This window comes from Cricetulus griseus, chromosome 4 (genome assembly GCF_003668045.3).
Source record: "Cricetulus griseus strain 17A/GY chromosome 4, alternate assembly CriGri-PICRH-1.0, whole genome shotgun sequence".
Lineage (NCBI taxonomy): Eukaryota > Metazoa > Chordata > Mammalia > Rodentia > Cricetidae > Cricetulus > Cricetulus griseus.
Window position 1 is genome coordinate 58462318 of NC_048597.1, and position 19270 is coordinate 58481587.

General features: G+C 47.1%; 1 protein-coding gene across 3 annotated transcripts in view; it reads left to right on the forward strand.

The window, feature by feature from the left end:
* The window catches only part of Xxylt1 (xyloside xylosyltransferase 1), a 141142-nt gene that overhangs the window by 98646 nt on the left and 23226 nt on the right, over positions 1-19270 (forward strand). Inside the window, exons 4-5 of one of the 3 annotated variants that reach the window (XM_027412892.2) lie at positions 12995-13104; positions 13684-13787. The exons of 1 other annotated variant lie outside the window; for it this stretch is intronic. In XM_027412892.2, coding sequence (XP_027268693.1) covers positions 12995-13104; positions 13684-13772 — 199 coding nt within the window. In that variant the 3' untranslated portion in view covers positions 13773-13787. Of the gene's footprint in view, positions 1-12994; positions 13105-13683; positions 13788-19270 lie in introns of those variants that run through there. One more of the 3 variants, XM_027412891.2, reaches the window with a different exon arrangement.

Genomic DNA, 19270 nt, shown 5'->3' on the forward strand with positions numbered 1-19270 from the left:
TCTCTCCACCTTCTCTCCCCATGTTCCCCTCTCTCCACAGCCTGAGATGGCATTCACAGAGAGCTGTGGTGACATGAGTGTGCAGGTTGTTTATCTGATTCCTTCAGGTAGCCCATGGTACCGCGCCCTCCTGACTCCAGGGACTCGCAGCCAGGCATGGCCTCCACCAGCTCACTGCACAGCTGCAGCCCCTTCTTTCCTGCGCTAAGTTCCCAAAGCACTTTTGCTTATGATTCTGAAGAAGCATTCATTTGCTCCTACCTGCTGTCTCCACAGCTCGGCTGTAAAGTTCTTGAGAGGTATCACGTCCACCCTTCCTCATCTCTCTCCCATGGCACCACCATCCCAGGCCCTTACAGATGGCAGCACACTGCACAGTCCTGTCTTTGATGGCATTGTCATCACCTCAGTCAACCATAGAGTGGTCTCTGCAGGTGCTAGTGGTAACCCCCACCTGTTGGAAGGATGCTGGAGCCGTACCTCGTAGCCCTCAAAAGGACACACACATCCACTAAGAAGTCCTGGGGATGGATGACATTATACTGAATATTTTGTGGTAGACAGAATGTCAGGGGAGACATCCACATAGCCAAAAGCTCACGACAAGAGGCACAGCATTAGTCATCAGGGAAATGTGAACCAAATGTACAGTGAGGTACCAATGCCCACCCTACAAGATGACTGTGATGGAAATAGGGCAACAGCAAGTGCTAGTGAGAGTGTGGGGAAGTGGAAGCTCTTGTTTACTGTGTGAGGGGAATGGTGATGGAGTTACGTAGAAACAGTCTCCAGTCCTGGGGACCCAGCATGGAATTACCATTTGAGCAGCCCATTGTTCTCCTGCAATGTACTTTCAAGAGAATTAAAAAAAAAAAAAAAAAAAAAAAAAGGCCAGGCATTGGTGGCGCACGACTTTAATCCCAGCACTCGGGAGGTAGAGGCAGGTGGATCTCTGTGAGTTCAAGGCCAGCCTGGTCTCCAGAGCGAGTGCTAGGATAGGCTCCAAAGCTACACAGAGAAACGAGAAACCCTGACTCGGGAAAAAAAAAAAAAAAAAAAAAAACACATCCACATAAAAGGTTTCATGTTAGTGTGGGCATTCATAATTGTGTTATTAATAGTCAAAACAAATAAATGGCTCTGTACCTATCAATTGATAAACATAGAAACAAAATGTGCTGGGCATGGTGGCACATGGCTTTAATCTCAGACGTGGGAGGCAGAGGCAGGCAGATCTCTGTGAGTTTGGGACCAACAGGGTTTACAGAATGAGTTCCAGGACAGCCAGGGCTACCTAGTTAGACTCTGTCTCAAACAAACAAACCAACAAACCCCCAACTTATTTAAAAATAAGTAAAAAGAAAAAAGTGTGATGGAGCCGTATAACGGAATATTATTTGACTGTGAAAATAAAGGTTTGTCCATTTTATAGCATGGATGAACCTCGGAAGCATTAAGATACCTTAAGCCAGACCATGCTGTTTTGCTTCCATTGTAAAATGTTTAGACAGGGCCAACATGGTTGCAGAGGCAGGTGACTTGGGGTGATGAGTGCTCTGAAAGTATTTATGTAGTAGAAAGGCAACTCTGGGAATATGATGACATTCATCAAGTTGTACATTTTACACAGGTGAATTGTATGCCGGTAGAACTGTAACAACACACCAAACCATCATAGTAAGGGCAGGGGGAGGTATGTTCTGAAGTCTAGGACTTGAATGCATATCCCAACTCTGGTTTTCATGGAAAGAGATGTCTTTTAATGCTACCCCTTGCTGCCTGAGCTCACAACCGTTTTACACACAGTGTTTTTTTTTCCTCCAGGGATGAATGAATGTAAATGCCAAGAAAGCTGTATAAAAAACCACCTTTTAAAGATGAATTTTTATTCCATTTTTATGATTCAGCTGCCTTTTTACTTCCCAAGAAAATTGGAATGACTGCTGGCATTTGGCTTCCCACTGGGATGCTGCATAGCCATTCAGTGTTAGTGCGCCCATTCATTTAGTCAGTCAGTCAGTCAGTCAGTCAGTCATTTGTTCACACCAGCATTTATTGTGTGTTGGGGTTTGAAACTCTGAAGAGGCAGGCAGACATCTACTGCCAAGGAGTGTAGTTCAGTGGAGAGCAAATCAGGTCGGAGGTAACAGGCTAGTGGCTGTGATGGAGGTCTCTAAACACATGGGGAAGACTTTGCACTCAGCCGTGGGTGATGGTGAGAACCAGGAAGAAGTGACTTACTAGAAATAGAAAGCTAGTCAGGAAAATGGAGATACTGGGTAAAGGGGCTGTGTGGGCTTCAGGCCAGGTGTCAGGTGTGCAGGCCTGAGGCCTGGCTGGAGACGGCAGACACGGAGGGCTTTGCAATCCAGACAGAGGCATTTGGCCTTGGCCGTTACCCTGAAGTGCCTGGGAGGACATCTTCATTACGGGAAGGTTGGTGCTAGGATGGGAATTTGATGGGAAGGGGTGAAATCATGCCTGGGTGGGCGGATGAGATTTAAGGGGGGCTGGATATAGGAGGAGGATGCCATATGTAAGCAGACCTAGACCATATGCTGAAAAGTAATGGGAGTGTTCAAGTCAGCCAGTAGTGTGTCTGTTGCTGTCTCCCTCCCCAATACCGTCATAGGTTGTGCGGTGTCATGGTCCCAGGCCGCACCAGCCTGTCTCAGAAGGAACTCCAGGAAGAGAAAGCCTTGTTTGTGTTGAAGCTTCTTTTTTTTTTTCTTTTCTTTTTGGTTTTGAAGCTTCTAGTGGTACTGGCAGTCCATCATGCCACAGTTACCTCTTTCCGTGGGTCCATTTGAAACATTTCAGAATTCACCCCTGTTAGATAATTCCAGAGCTTCCATATCAACCCTCTCCATGTCTCCTCTTCCAGGCCTGATCTCTGAATGTCCAGATTTTCTGGGTGCTGGGCTAGAGAAGGCTTTTCCTGAGGCAAAGATCTACTGTGGGGCCACCTATCTCAGTTCCCCCGGGTGCCTCCCCCAAGGCCTCCCAGGGCCTCCTTTTCTAGCATTCTGCAGAAATCCACAGGGAGAACACTTAGTCAAATGGCCTCAGGGTCCATTGCAGCAGTGGAGCTACAGCCCAGCCCCTCGAAGATGAGAGGACTGTTCCTCTCAGCTCCCTGGGAGAGTGCTTGGGCCCCTCTGCTTTGTAATGTCATATTGCATCATGCAAAGCCAGATCAGCCAGCAGTAGCCTCTAACCCCATTGCAGTGACAGCTAAGAGGCAGCCTAGCAGGAGGCTCCATTCACCAGCTGCAGGGTGTGGGTGTGGGCATTGGAAAGGCCGTTTTCTTCAGGGAGGGTGTTGGGATGGAGGAAAAGAGGAAGAGCCTTTCAGGACTGGATTTCTGGGTCTCCTTTGCTTAAGAAGGTCTTCTATCCCTGCCTGATTTCTTGCCCTGATGGACCCTGACCAAGACTGTCATGTCATCAAGGAATGTCAAATTGAAAGGTGCAGTCCAGCTCCTGGGCTCCTTCCTGGAGAGCAGAAATTGATCCTCCAATACCTTCCTGTCTGAGGCTTGGGGTGAGGCTCGGCACACTGCCTCCCCAAGCATTTCCTGGGTGAATCAGTCAATCAATGAATCAATCAATCACTGGAAAGCCCATCTCAGTTATGAGTAGAGAATGACTGCTCACCTGCCTTGGCCCGCTGGCCAAAAGGAGTGTCTCAGCTGTGTTGATACCCATGGACCAGCAAGACTGGAGAATGAATGCATGCCTAATCCCTTTGCTACACTGCCAGCATGGCATCTTAAAGGCTAGAGGCTGGCCTTCTTTCATCCAGACCCTTACGATCGATCCCTCAGCCTGCACAGAGTAAGGGGATTTCTCAACCTTTCCTGTGAGTTTACAGCCATCAACTCAGTAAAGAAAACTATATGCTTGTAACAGGTCTGTGATAAAGAGAACTTTTAAGGTAACCTCCTGGCTTTTGCTTTTGTGTATGTGTGTGAGATGTGGTCGTTTGTCACTGCCAACATTTCTCATTTGCAGACTGTAAAGCACCTGTTAGTAGATGAAGTTTTCTGGTCCTCTTCATGTCTTCCTCATTTATCAAGGAATGTCGCAACCCTGCCTGAAGCTTGCTTGCATCAAAATTTTAATTTATACATTTCTATATATTTTATTATATCTTAGGCCCCATTGTAAAGTTTTTAAAGTAGTGTAGAGATACAGGTATATTTAACATACACAGATGCATTAAATTTTAAAATAGCAAAAGGGAAGATGTCTTAATTGCTTTCACTAAGAATTCAACTCAGCATTTAGTATCTTGAGAGGACAAGAAAAAAACTTAAATGATGATGTGTGTTTTGTAGCATTAGCCTGTCCATGTGGCATGCCTCTGAACTCAGCAACTACAGTAGACAGTTCTGGAAGAACTTGGGGACCCCTAAGGACTGCTTCCCTTAGGACCTGCAAGTCCACATTCAGGGAGCAGTATGAACAGCTGCTGGCAGGTAACCATGGTGGCATGGGGGTGGTGGCTCTGTGCCCTTTGAAGACAGTTCTGGGAAGGGTGGGTACAGGGCTCTGACTGCTGGCTTGCTTAGTACCTGGATCTGGAGCATACTCTTGTAGTGACATGTCCTTCTGGAGCCTTCCTTCTACTTTCCAGGAACACCCCAGACCTAGGGTACCCACACCTAAGTGTCTGTCTCAGATTCCATACCAGTGCCACAGCACTGTGATCAGGAACAGGCAGAAACCAAACAGCAACAACCCCACAACCTAGAGCTGGCCAGATCTCTGGGGTGACAGCATCCTAGGAACACTGTGTTAGAAGGGCCTTTCCTCGCAGCCAGCTTAGTCTTCTCGGCCTCAAAGACTGGATTCAGCTCTCAGAAATGACCTGGGCTCTCAGATGCAGGCTGCCTTGGTCCCAGGCAGACGATTTAGGTCTGCTTTCCCCCATGCTGTAACAGGTGCCTCGCAGAAACACTTCAGGGGAAGAAGGCTTATTCTGGCTCACAGTGTCAGGGAAGTTCAGTCCATTCCAGGGGGAAGGCAAGGTGGCAGAGGCAACTTTTGTGGTGACAGGGTGTTTGGTGGCAGCTTGTGTGTATTGAGATGGATGGGATGCAGAGAAAACAGGCTGAAATGTTGGTGAGGGTGACCTTCAACGGCCTAGCCCTAGTGCCCGACTGCTGCCAGCCGGTCCCTACCTGTAGGTCCCATAGCCTTTAAAACTAGGGTCAAACACTCAACCCTCGAGCCTACAGAGGACATAATGGGACATAGTGGGGTCTGTCCCATTCAGGGTACAGGTGCCAGAGGAAGGTCACCCATTGTTTAGCATCAGCCTTTGGTGAACAGCAGCCCCCCCCCCTTTCTGTCCCCAGATCTACACAGGAGGCAGCTCTTCTGCTCCCCCTGTCACTTCTTAGGAGAAAGGTCTGTGGTATAATCAGCCCTCTCTCCACCTGCAAACAAGGTCTGTGGTCTAGACTTGCACTTCTCAAAGTGAGTTCCAAGGAGCCCCAATTCCCAATTGCAGATCATGCCTTGGGGGAAAAAAAAAGAATTTTGTGATCAAACAGTCCTGGGAAGCTTGGATTATATACACAGTTGTCCCACACCCATACACACAGGGATGCTAAAATCCATGGACGTCCAAGTCCCTTATATAAAATAACATCCTACTTGGCTTATAACCTACCCACTCTCACCCCACCCACACAATAAGTCATCTGAAGGTTCTCATAATGCCCAGCATGGGGCAGTGCTGTGTAGGTGGTTGGTAGATTGCATTGTTTAAAGACAAGAAAAGAAATTCATGTGTTCACTGCAGTACAGGTTTTATTTTGTTTGTTTTTTATTTTCTCTATTTTTCAATTGAATTAATCTGTGGATGTAGAACCTATGAATTTGGAAGTCTAACAGTATACAGGTGTGTGTGTGTGTGTGTGTGTGTGTGTGTGTGTGTGTGTGTTCCTCTCTCACGAAGTGCAGTAGAGACTGTGAGGCTCTTAAGTACACAACCCTGCCTAGATTTATTGAGGGTAACCCTCTTCTGAACTGTGGGGATTTGAATGAGAAATCCCCAGAGCTTCAGACGTTTGAACACTTGGTCCTCAGTTGGTAGCATTGTTTGTTGGGTGGTCGAACCTTGCTGGAGGAAGTACATCACTCTGTGTGTGTGTGTGTGGTGGGGGGGGGGGGAGTCCAAACCTGGTCGCACTTCCAGTTTTCTCTCTGCTTAAAACCTGTGGTTGGAGATGTAACTGATCTCCTAGCTTTCTGCTTCTGCCACCGTGCTTGTCAGTGGTTTGTCTCCCACAGCCATGATGGACTCTCAATCCCTCTGGAATCTTAATAAACTCTTTTATATGTGTCTTATCACAGTCACAAGAAAGTAACTAATGCATTGTTTATTAGACCCAGGTCACTTCTGTCCTGTGACACTTGTTTTTCTAAGGCCATAGGACCCATGGAGTCCCAGGGCCTCAGGCTTTTGAAGGACACTCTGCACTGTGTGCTGTTGGTTATGTCCAGGCCAGGGACCAGCACCTAGAAGCCTTACTCTCTGGCAGTGGGCATCCAGTATCCAGGAAGACAGGCTGTGGGTTTGTTGCAGTGGGTTCTGGGGGTGTTTTAAGATACTCACAGTTGCAGCATTGCCTTGGAATCCAGTATCATACTTAATTGGTAGTAGAACTATCAGCTCTCCAAGCCATCTGTCACAGGAAACTTGAGCAGTGACGCATGCCCATTAATAATTCAGCTGACGAGTGTCTTCAGACACAGCTCTTCCAGCCCCTTAACTCACTCATTGTCATCTGCCTCCAGAGTTGTCCCCTTGAGAGTTCTAGGTTACACAGAGATGCTAATGATTCACACAATAGTACTTCATGCTCTCCCAGAATCCCCTAAACCTCAGCAGTTGGAAGAGCAATGATTGATCTAGGCTAATCCCACTCTAATTACATCAGCCACCTTGGTGCTGGTGGGTTGGGAGGGCAGGTCACTCAGTGACCTGTTAGTGGCTTATGTGCAACTGAGATTGTCCTGGGGAGTGGGTGCTGATGGCAAGCTTCAGGCAAGCCCTTAGTTCAGGAGGGATTCATCCACTTTGAAGAGTAGGGAGCCTGTCTGTGCTTTCCTTACCTTCAGCATTCAGAAGAAGAAAGGGCGCTTAAAGTTTGAGTCTTGCATATGGAAAATACCTAAAAATATTAGTGGAATTAGTTCCAACTGACTGGATCTGGCTCTTATTCCCATTTAGTAGACTAGTGGCTGTCACCTCTGACTGAGAAACGTGGACATCATCTATCCCAGCTCCTTTTTCAATGGACAAGTGGTAAAAGAAAGAGTCAAGGTTATCTCGATGGTCTTTTGTAGAGCTAGGGAGATGCCCAGGCTCCTGACTCAGCCCCAGTTCCCTGCTTCTGAATATCCGAATGCAGCGTTCTTGGGCACAGTGATGTTGAGATACAAACTGTTCTATTTCCCTGGCCCCTTGATGCAAGGGGGAGCATGTCTGCCCCAGGGGAGCATGCTGATTGGGTGGCTAGTCAGGCTTTCTACATGTTATCAGTAGTCCATAATGTAAAATAACTAGCCCCCGTCCTCACAGCTTCTCCCTGCTACTCTGTAATACTTGGCAGTTGCCTCTAAGTTCTCCAGTTCTTGCTATGGAATTGAGCCTGGTCCTTAGGGAAGGATTGTGGAAACCAATCCTTGTGATCCCTCTGTAACCTCCATATTCCCTACTACAGAGTGCCAGGTTGTACTGTAAAGGGAAGACCACATCCTCTGGTAAGAAAAGACACATGGGGTCAGCTCAGGGCCTAGCAGTGGAGATCCTTAGTGACTGGGTAAAGCTTCTTGTGTAAAGCAGTCTGGAGGTGCAGGTAGGAGGGGCCAGAGAGATGGCTCAGTGGGCAAAGGTACCCACCACCAAGCCTGACAGACAACTTGAGTTCAATTCCTGGGACCACATGGAGGAAGAATAAAACCGGCTTTTGCAAGTTGTCCTTTGACCTCTACACACGTGCTGTGACGCAACAACACCCATATGCCTACTTGAATGAATGAATGAATGAATGAATGAATGAATGAATGAATGAACAAAGAAGCACAGGTAGCCTGAGCTGAGCTGAGAATGTTGTGGTCCCTAGGCATATAGACCCCAAAGGAGAGACTCAGAGCTAAGGCAGCAACAGTAGGTGCATAGCTCACAGGCCCAAAACCTGTAACCCAGCCTCCAGCACCTGCAGAAAACCTCCAAGAATCTTCTGGGAGCAGTAGCAGCAGAATGGGAACATGTAGACAGGAAGTCAGTCCTCGGAGTCTTAGTTCCATGGAGCTTAGCTGGGGTGGCATACAGGAGCTGTGCCAGTCAAGGCCCTGACCCTCCATATTCTCCTAGCACAACAGCTGTCCAGAGCTGGCCTCATCCTGCCCTTAGTGCCCAGAGCCTAGACAAGGTGATCTGAATATAGCCAAAGGGATCCTGAGGGAAGAATACTGCAGTAGGCATCAAGGTTTGCTTTCACAGGGACTGGGCACACAAGGCCATGTCTGGAGCGTGTGTAGCATTATCAGGTGCATCCTGTGTGGCAGGCGCCATGCTTGGCATTTCATAGGAAGTGTCACTTAATCTTCACGATAGTATAGATTTGATGTCAATATTGACCCATTTTCCTGATGAGAAAATAAAGACATAGGTTGTTCATCCACCTGCCTAAGGCTGGCTCAAGTCCCTGATGAGGTAGAGGCAGGACTCCATGCAGGGCCAAGACTCCTGACCAAGCTTTTCTCTGACTGGGTAGAGGCCCCAGAGCAGCAGAGAGGGGCAGGTGTTGGGAGAAAAAACCCTAGGAAGATGGGACTGACCTTTGCTGGACATGGCTTTGTCCTCCTTTGCGCAGAGATCATCCCGTCCTTGGGACCTTGATGTTAGAAATCTCAACTTTTCACTTTCTGAAAGAGAGACTAACCATGTGAATGTTGACTGGAACATGAGCCTAGAGAAGCTGCTAGTGCCCAGGTCATCCAGCAGGCCCAGCAGGCCCAGCAGGCCCAGCAGGAACTTCTTACCCTGAGAGCCAGGAACCAAGCCTGCTGCCACAGTTGTCCCTACCCAGCCAGCTGGCCAGCTGATGACCCCGCCTGTACCTTCCCTCCTTCAGCTGGAACCTCTTGCCTTGTTGTTGCAACTGCAGAGCAAGCTCCCCAGCTATTGTTCTTGGATGCCTCCCTGTGATCTTAGGACCTTTGAGAAAAGAACAAACAGCTAGGAAAACACAGGATAGCTAAAAGATGTTTGCAAACTCTGTGCTGCATGGAACAAAAGAGGCATTTGTGAATCTCAGCATCGTTCTAGTGAGGATAAAGCAACCCTTTGAGGTCTGCTCATGGGCTTTGCTCCATCGTGTCCAGCTGATGGTGGTCGGATGCAGCTAGAGATGCTGCCTGTCTCCCCAGTGCCAGGCACCTACCCAGTAGAGGGGGCTGGGAACCAATTTAGACCATAATGTCTTTAAACCTCACACAGTTTCTAGCTCATTCCTTTCATCTTGTCAGCAGAAAGAAGTCAGTGCCATTGCCCAGCCCCAGCAGTTTGATTTGAGCCACCCAGCTCTTACAGGGTGGACACCTTTAATTGCCTATGCTCAGCAGAGATAATGAGGTCATATTTATAGAGAAATCATGGTTCTCCTTGCTGGATCATTTGTCTCTTTTATTAAGTAGGTGTTGTCTCCATTTTATTAAAACAAACCCGAGGCTTCAAGCTGGGAACTGGTGTTGTGCGGCTGCCAGCACTCCTCAGATGCCACTGAACTGAGAATAGAAACTTCATCTCCACCTCTGTGGGAACTACCAGGGTCCCCCTATTGTCTTTGTCCATAAAAGCTTTCTCTAGGAAAGTCTCCAGGCCCAGCCTCTTGAGTTCTGAGGTCAGGTTATACTCAGAAGTTTTAAGTCCATGGTTCCCGACTTCCTTTCCAGCTTCCAGAGTGTAGCCCTGGAGTCCTAGGCCAATCTGTAAAGGTGCTAGCCTGCCCAGTAGTGGGTGCCAGCCCTCACCCACTCCCAGCAGTGATTGTAAGGAAGCCATGTCCCACTTGTCTTCTGGAGGACAGTATGCTTGCCTCTAGCTATACCTTCCCGTGTCATCTTTCCTGTGCCAGCCATGGCTGTGTAGACTCAGTGATGTTGTAGTGGTATGGTATTAATATTTCTCCAGGAAGGTCTATGTTGGGGTAAAAACAACCTTGGTGCCAGAGAAGGGTGGGAGGGAGCCCAGGCTGGATGCAGTTGTGCCCATCTATGTTCTGAGACAACAGTGGAGGGACAGTTGGCTTCCTTTAGAGGATGGGATTTTTTCCCTTAAGGTTTCAGATGGGCCTCTAGGCTGCCTCCACACCCATCCAACACTATCCTGTGTCTCCTGCACACTTTCAGAGGTAACACAAGTGTTCCTTGGGGGCATTTTCCTGTCCAAACTGCTGTTTCTGAGGACCAGCAGCTGCCTTGGCACCAGGAAATGCAGGAGGTGGTGCCCAGCACCTGCACACAGGATGAGTGGGGCTGTTGAGCTAAGATGAGAAAGCCCAGGATAGCATCTCTGCGTCCAGTGGGACAGAGAGTGCAAGCATTCTCTGTGATCTCAGTGCAGGCTGGAGCAAAGTAGGTACCTGAGGAGGGGAATTCAGCAGCAGGAGAAGGAACTCTCTCAAAGGCACCGTTCTCAGAAAATAGATGTGTTGTCCAGATCAGAGGGAAGTACTCCCACAGAAGTTTCCCAGTGTCACTCTTAGGAAGCAATGGCATGGGGCCTAGAGAGTGTTTCCCTGAGCACTGTGGCCCTGGGTGGCCACCCTGATAAGCTGTAATTAGAACCCTTCCCTGTGGCCTGTAACAGTGGCTGCCCGGGAGAACCGAGCCCAGCCAAAACCTCAGAGAGCAAGAAGGCAGACACCATTTCAGCCGCTTTGGGCCTCAGCCTTTCTCTCGTGCTGCTGATGTAGGGTATAGCCCGTCAGTGGTTGCTGTTGGAGGGGAATTGCTGACTGAGCACATCTGGTCTGCCAGGGCTGTGGCTGTTCCTTCCAGATGGTCATGTGAGCGAGGAGAGAATGTAGCATAGATGATAGCTCATTTCCAGATCCTAGAGAACCTTGCAGACAGCGGGAATGGTTGGCAGAGAACAACTGCCTTTATGAATGGAGTGTTGAGGAGCAGTGAGGGTGAGGAGGTGCCTTAGTTTCATGTTGCTTGTAACCCTCTTCCCCTGCACATAACTCATTGTAATAACTCTGAATCCTTCTATATGTTTATTTTTGCTTATAGAAACCATCTACAGTTGTAGTCATTTATATACACACAACTTACATGTGCAAGCTCCTTTAAATAACACACCTGGAATCCCATTAATCACTCCTCCTGAGCATTGTTTTTCCTGGCTCATCAATACTTCATAAAACATCTCTGGAGTTAGATGGTATGCCTCATATTTCATTCTTATTTATTCTATACTATGGTAGCCCATATTTTATTCAGTCATTCTGATTTCTGTGGGCATTCACGTTGCCTCTGGTTTTTTATTTAATTTATAAGTAATGCCATTATTTATAAGTGTGTTTGTGTGTCTTTGTGAATTACTGTTTTTTATTTCCCAGGGGTAAATTCCGAAGAATAGGGATATTGAGCTGAAGGGTAGGTGTATTTATAATTTTGATATATGTTTCCAGATTGTTCGTCTCATTAGCCACATAGTTTTCATTTCCATTAGCAGTCTTTGCAGCCATCTCTTTCCTGCCCACTCCAGCTCAGCTGTCATGTTCTGGTTAGTGCTAGCAGTCCTGATGTGTGGGCAGTGGTATCTCACTGCTCTGTGGATTTCCACGTCTCTGACTCCAGTGGCTCTCAGCATCCTTTGCTAAGACAGTCAGCTGTCTGGATTGTTTTTCCACGAATTGCCTGTTGTGTCCTTTCCGTTTCTCTTCCAGCATTTCTGAGGTGAGAAAGCTCAGGGCCAGATGTGTTGCCTCCACACACAGCCTTTAGTTGGATGTAGTGGCTATAGCTCTCAAAACTTGCCCTTGTCCTTCCCTTCAGCACAAAAAATGGAGAGTCACACCATGTCCTTTCAAGGGTAGGGACAGAGGAAAATTAAGTTAGAAGCAGATGCTAGTGAATAGGTGGGCCTAGTGTTAGTTCTTGCTATTTCTCTTTTGTGTGGCCTGGGACAAGTTCCACTACCACATAAGAAACAGGCACTTGATGTTTTAGCAGCTATGCATGGAGTTTTCAGGTTTGCTACTTAAGGTATGGAGTGCAGAGCAGAAAACACAGGCTCTCAGCCTCCCCAGAACTGCTGATTCAGAGCCTGCAATGCAGTGGGCTCCCAGGTTGCTTGTGAGCACAGACCTGATGGACTAGATCACCCTCTACCTTGAGTGGCAGGGATACCCTAGTTTAAATAAAGTTTCTATAATCCAATCCAGTTGCTTCTCCCTGTGGCTGAGCCATGCAGTCCTACCAAGCCCACACTAATGAATGACCTGCCCCAGCCAACCACTGCCATACATTGCAAATGCTGCATGTTCTGCCTGCCCTGACACTCAGTCCTTGCACTCTCCTGTGCTCATTTCCAGCACTGTTAACCTGCCCTTGGTCTTTCTAGATGTTGGAAGCAGCTCTGACATCGCTAGTTTTCCCATTGAACTCTTCCTCTCAGATCCGCCTTCTCTCTGACTAAATACTATTGCTTACCCTCTAGGTAAGTGAGTCCTGCCCCAGCATTGACCTGGCTGGTCTGTACATGCACCATCCCTCCTCAACCTTGATTATCTTAGCTCTCAGGTGAGAACCTACAGGGTCATCTTCCAAAATGTGTGAGTGTGTGTGTGTGTGTGTGTGTGTGTGTGTGTGTGTGTGTGTGTGTATGTGTGTGTATGTGTGTGTAAACGGAAGCTACTATTTTTCTCTTGACAAAAGAAACTTCTGCTTCTCCTTTAAATAGCAGTGTTCCCAGAAGTCTTTATGCTATGGCTACAGTGACCTTTGAGAAGTCAGTCTTATCGGACATGATTTATCATCCAGGGACCACTATAGGAAAAAGAAATGACCCAGGTATGTGAAATGGGAGTTTAGCCCTGGGAATTGGTTGTTTACTGCATTGCCTACAGGGTTAACTGAGGATTCCTGGCTGGTCTTCTAAATGATTTCCACACTGCAGAAGCAGCTGCTGCTGCCAGCCTCACAGCTGGAGGGTGGCCTCTAAATTGAGGTCCAATGATTAAGGCATTTAGATAAGAGGCCTCTATGACCACCCTATTTTTCTGACAGCCTAGGAACTACAGCATGAACCCAAGGTTCAGGGTGGCCATGACTGTCTTGACCAGTGGTCCAGAGGGAAGCTGCATTCCCACCTGGTACACCTTGTGCAGCACATCTGATTTCCGAATAGTAGAGCCTGGCCTCAGCCAGAGCTGCAGCTGCCTGTAAGTCCAGACAGTGTACATATCCCCACTCAAGTTTTTCACTAGGATGATGAAAGGGAAGAAGAAAGAAGCCAATCACACACCTCAGCTAAGAGGCAGAAATGGATACAGCATCCTGCCTTGGCTTTCCAAAACCCAGCCTCCATCCAGCCCTAGGAGGTACTGCAGAATCCAAGGGAAGCTCTGGTCTCTTCTCTGTCTTCTGCAGGCATCAGCCCCATTGTGCCAGCAAGAGAACCACGCTGCCCCTCCTGTCTGCTGCCATCCTGGGACTTCACAAACAGCCTCTGCTTGTAATTAGTTCATCTTGACTGTGTAGTGACAAACCTGACAGAGGTTCTATACTTCTATAATATAGTACCTATAATAAATAAATAAATAAATATATATATATATATATATATATACACGTATATATATATTCACACACACATATATATATACAAAAATCTATCTTATACCGTGACAAATCAGAGGCTCTATACTGCTATAGTATAGTACTTATACTATATATATATGTATATATATATATGTATATATATATACACACACACAAATCTATATCTTCTATAGGAACATATTCGACAGAGTTTCTATACTGCTATAGTATAGTATCTATACAAATACACTTGCACACGTGCGCACGCACACACACACACACACACACACACACACACACACACACACACACATATATTATATATATATATATATATATATATATCTTCTATAGTGACTAATCTGAAGAGGGTCTATACTGCTTAAGGGCCTGTGCCATTTGTTCGAGCTCTCTGAGATTTGTGGTTAGCTCTAGTCTTCATTATTGAACATGCAAAGGTCTAGCACTGTAGTTAACCAGAAGTGTTTTTTGCTTCTGGCGTGGCTAAGTAATACATGGGCTTTGGGGGACAAATGCATTTCAAGTACTAGGGAATTAATGATGATGTGGGTCTTGTGGGACCCCTGGGAAGGATTTGCAGCTAGTCAGCAGTCTGGGTAGGGAAAGTAGAGCCTGGGTGAATTGGTTTTGAAATAGGGAAGGAGGTAGAAGTCAGTTGAGACCCCATGCCTTGGGTGATCCACTCTTGCCCCATCCAGTGTCCTCTCTGTTCCCTCAGACTCTGGTCAGAGCCCTGCAGTACAAAGACCCCAAATGATGTATTTATGACACGAGGACATGGAAGGAACTTGAACATGATGTGAGGAGACGGGAATCTTTCCCAGCTCTCCTGGTAGTGGTCATCCTTGGGACCTCAGGCCATCTACCATGGGTGCACAAATGTGGCTCGAGTTTTAGGGGAGCCAGTCTTGCCGGCTACATTCCAGGGTCCACTGTCAGAGAGAGAGGGTTGAGCTCTATAAAATTGTCCTTGAGAGGTTTGGACTGAGTGTTTCAAAGGTGAGTTGCCAACATTACAGGGCAGAATACAGAGATGGTTCACCAGCAGATTTTTATCTCTGTTAGATGAATCTTGGAGTGCTCATGGAATTTCACTCCCTTGGGTCTGGCACTCAAGGCCTCATGGTCTGGCATACACTCTGCACTCTGGAACCGGGTTAGACACACGCTCACTGCTCCCTAAGACTGTGCCCAGTGCTCACTGTACTATCTTTGTGCTGTTCTTACCATTGAGGTTTCTTACTGACTTCACTGTCTTTCACAGCCAGCCCAGAATGCAGTCAGGACTGACTGGGCTCCTCTTGTCCTATCTGAATGTGCTGGGCATCTTTGGATCCTTTTCTGTAGCTATATTCCTTTCTAACTTTTCACTGAGTCTTGGGAATATAGTGTAGGTTTCCCTCCCAGGAAAACTCTAGGTCTGTAGTTTATTGAGTAAAATGACTAAAAAGTGAAGCAGAAAGCTAAAAGAAGGGTGTGTGTGTGTGTGTGTGTGTGTGTGTGTGTGTGTGTGTGTGTGTGTGTGTGTGTAGTCCCAAACCAGTTTAAGAGAGAGGATTTTTACAAATAAAGCCATCACAGTAGTGTGGCTAAAACCATGGGTACTAGGTACAGCTTTGCCCTGGGTCTTTGCTCCACTGCCATGTAACTCTGAGACTTTGGGAGGTCATCTAACTTCTTTGTGCCTCAGTTTCCAAATCTGTGGGGTAGGAATAAGGATGGTACCATCTCATAGAGATATAGTGAAAATTAGAATATTTAAAACATGTAAAATCCCCTGAACAGGTCCTGGCATATAGCAAGTGTTAATGTCCTGCAGCACACCAGCCATTCCAGGAAAAATTACATACCCTTCTTACATATTTGTCAGAGATGGAGCCAGAATTTGGGGTGTCAGAGTTTTCACTGTAAATTCACCATTGTTTAAATCCTGTGTGAATAATCAGGCAGGGTTTTCTTGAGAAAGTTACATCTACCAAGAACCAGCTCTGGCCAGGCCCCGTGTGCTGTATCTCAGCAAACCCCAGATGTGTTCCCGTCTTACAGGAAGCAAGGCTCAAAGAGGACCAGTAACTTTTCCAGGATGATGGGTCTGATTCCAAAACCCATGATCTGCTTAATGGAACTGATAGGTAGGGGTGTGTGTGTGTGTGTGTGTGTGTGTGTGTGTGTGTGTGTGTGTGTGTGTGTGTTCCTGGCAAAGGGGTAGGCTTGGTGGCCTGGCTTCATCTTGCTCAGGAGTGAGCAGAATGGGTTGATGTGGGCTTTTGGTCCATGGCTGGAAACCCTAAAGAATCCAGTTAGCCTCACCCCATGTTTGCCCAGTGTACAGCCTGAGTAGATCACAGAAGCCTTCTGCCAGGCTGTACCTAGATGCCATTGAGCCTTGCTTCCATCCTCTGTGCAGTTAGAAATGGGCTTGCTGACTTTAATAACAACTTCAATGATGCTTTCCTCACACCAGCTGAGCTGCTATAGAGATTATGGATTAATCTTAACACTGAGTCATTTGCAAAGTACGCATGCAGCAACTGCAATGCCAATACATTGGAGAAGAAATCGGTTCCTAAGATATTTCTAGCCAGTCCCAATGGTTTCCCTGCATATGCAGCAGGCACTCTGTTTGAATAAATATTACACGAGTAGGTGAGTAAACATTGGCTGTATTTGCCCGTTTCCCTGAGGAAGCATGTAGTAAGGCCACTTCACTTCTACTTTAAATTGAGTCTATATTTTTGGAAAATCTTATTCTGTGGTAACTGAAATAATACAGCTCCAGAGCTCTCTGGGGACAGCATATATTAGGCTTGTCTGTCAACCTTGCCAGCCTGAAGACAGTAGATTGCTTTTGAGAAAACTGTATCATGAAGTCAGCAGCAGAGGTGGTGGATGGGTGGGGTAGGGCTGGTACATTATGTCCGAAGTGGTAACTACTAAGTCTCTTTACCTGTTATCTAGACATTCTCCATGACAGGTGCACCCTTTCATAGGACGTGAGTGCTGCTACCATCAAACATCTGCCCCGGGAGACTAGACTAGATGGGTGGAGTTCATGTAAGCCCAGCCCAAAGTTAGCCCAATCCCCAGCCTGTCCCTTCCTCCTTCCATTTCTCTTTCTCTCCCTCTTCCTCTCTCTCCCCTCCTCTGCCCCCTCATCTCCCAATAGCTTATGTGTTAATATCCTACCTCAGAATGTGACTTCATTGGGGATAGGACCATTGACAATGTCATTGATTGAGGTACGACCAATAGGGCAGACTCTGAACCAATACAGCTGTTGCCCTTATACAAAGAGGAAATTAGGGCAGACCCTCATGTGGGGAAAATGCCACATGAAAATTAAGGTAGAGACCAGGGCTTTGCTTCTATCAAAAAAGGAAAGGCAAAGGTGATCAGCTAGCCACCAGAAAAAGCTGGAGGCCTGACTCAGAATCGGGAGGAGCTGAACTATAGAGTAGAGGATTTCTGTTGTTTAAACTATCCAGCAGGTGACACTTTGTCCTGAAGCCCTAGGGAATGAATACAGAGCCCCCTGCTCTGGCCACGGAGAGCCTCAGTGAGGATGCCTGCCTTTTTAAACCAGGCTGTCTAGGAACGGAGGTCTTCAACCCAGCAGATACGACAGAGCATGAATGAGAGTAGCCGGACAGGGGTGATCTCTAATCCCAGATCTGTACATTTTTAGTTAAGACTTCACTGCCTGATCAGTATTTTGGAAATAGTACTTTGGGGTTGTGATGAAGTCTACACACAGGTGAGCCCCTTCACCAGGCTTGCTGCAAAGCAGCCACTCTAACTATTACGAAGGAATGCTTCAACAGTACTGTGTTATAGAAGGCCATCCTTGGACTTGGTTTCCTAGGGTGAAAAACAGCGCTTTAGCTGTGTGTGTGTGTGTGTGTGTGTGTGTGTGTGTGTGTGTGTGTGTGTGTTGCGTGCATGTATTCATGTGTGTGTGTGTGTCCATGCTTAAATGCACATTGGCATTCATCAGAGACAAATATAGGAGAGAGAACTGGGGAAATGAGATTGAGTTTCACTTGGAATTTGTTCTCCAAACAGGAGATAGACTTCTTTTTTAAAAACAAAGAAATATTTTACTAAATTGCAAATGAGGGGAAAAAGAGAGATTTAGCAGTTAATTGGCTATTCTTGAACAAGGTGCCAGTTGTACCTGGTTCCAAACACTTGGGTGTACTGGGTTGTATATTTTCATAAATGTAATTTTTGGCATTTCTAGTTACTGTTTCTGCAAAGCTCTTTTCAATACATGATTATATTTAGCAAAGGAAAATGAATAGACACAAGAGGCCTATGGCATTGAACTTGTATCTGGCCATCCGGCTGCCTCTCTGAGTCACCGAGATCTCTTGGCTATGGTGTCTGGTCTATGGAGTGAGGAATGAGACTCCACATGGCGAGTGGTGTCCAGACAGCCTTTAGAAATCTTCCTTGGGTAGGGTAATTTCAACTTGTGTTAAAGTTGATGTGACTCAACTGTGGAGATATATGGCATCAGTTGTATTTGCTGCACGCAAGGCCCCTCCCCAGCACTGGCTAGCACCCACTGGAGAAGGGGCCCCACTGTGGAAGCTGAAGCAGGTGGTTTTTCCATGCCAGGATTTAAATTTCCCCATTTAAGAAATGAGGCATTCCCACCATGCCTGCCTCATGAGGATGTGAGAAATGAAGGTGGCAGCCTTGTTGGCCAACTGGAATGCTCAGAAGGACTGGGGACAGTTTAATTCTGACTGTCCTCGATGAGTATGCCTTGGAGCCCACAGCCCTTTCTTCCTTCTGAAGGTTGGGAGGAGACAACCTGCTGTCTTGTCAAGTGATGCTGCAAATGGAAAGCCATGCTAGGCGAGCAAACTGTAGCACCCTATTCCACAAGGCACGGGCGGATGCCTCCATGTGTTTGTGATTTATTTTATTTCCTACCCTGTTACCAACAGAAAGAGACTAAGGCGTCTGTAATTTTATTATCTTCCATGTGCAGTTTATTGCTTGTCTGTGGGGTGCTTGGCCAGAGCATCTCCTTGCCTTCCTCTCCCTGTCCGTCCACCTTGACCTAGGAGAGTAAATGCAGAGAGGATCCCCCTGTGTCTTGAGGGGGCAGGATGGGAGCCATCCACTTGAGTACTGATTTGGATGTAGCTGAACAATGGGGAAACAAAAGAGGCTTCTAATAGCGGAACTGGGTCGCTGCTCTCAGCTACCCTGCAGCAGCTTTCCTAGGCAGTGCTCCTCTGTTCCTCCCTCATCTGTCTGTACTGAGCAACCTGCTCTGCACGGCAGGACTGCAGTACCACACATGACCAGCAGGGGTCTCACCTGGGTTGCTCTGGGTTGTTATACAGACATGAGATCCTTCTACAGTCTCCTCCCCTACCAT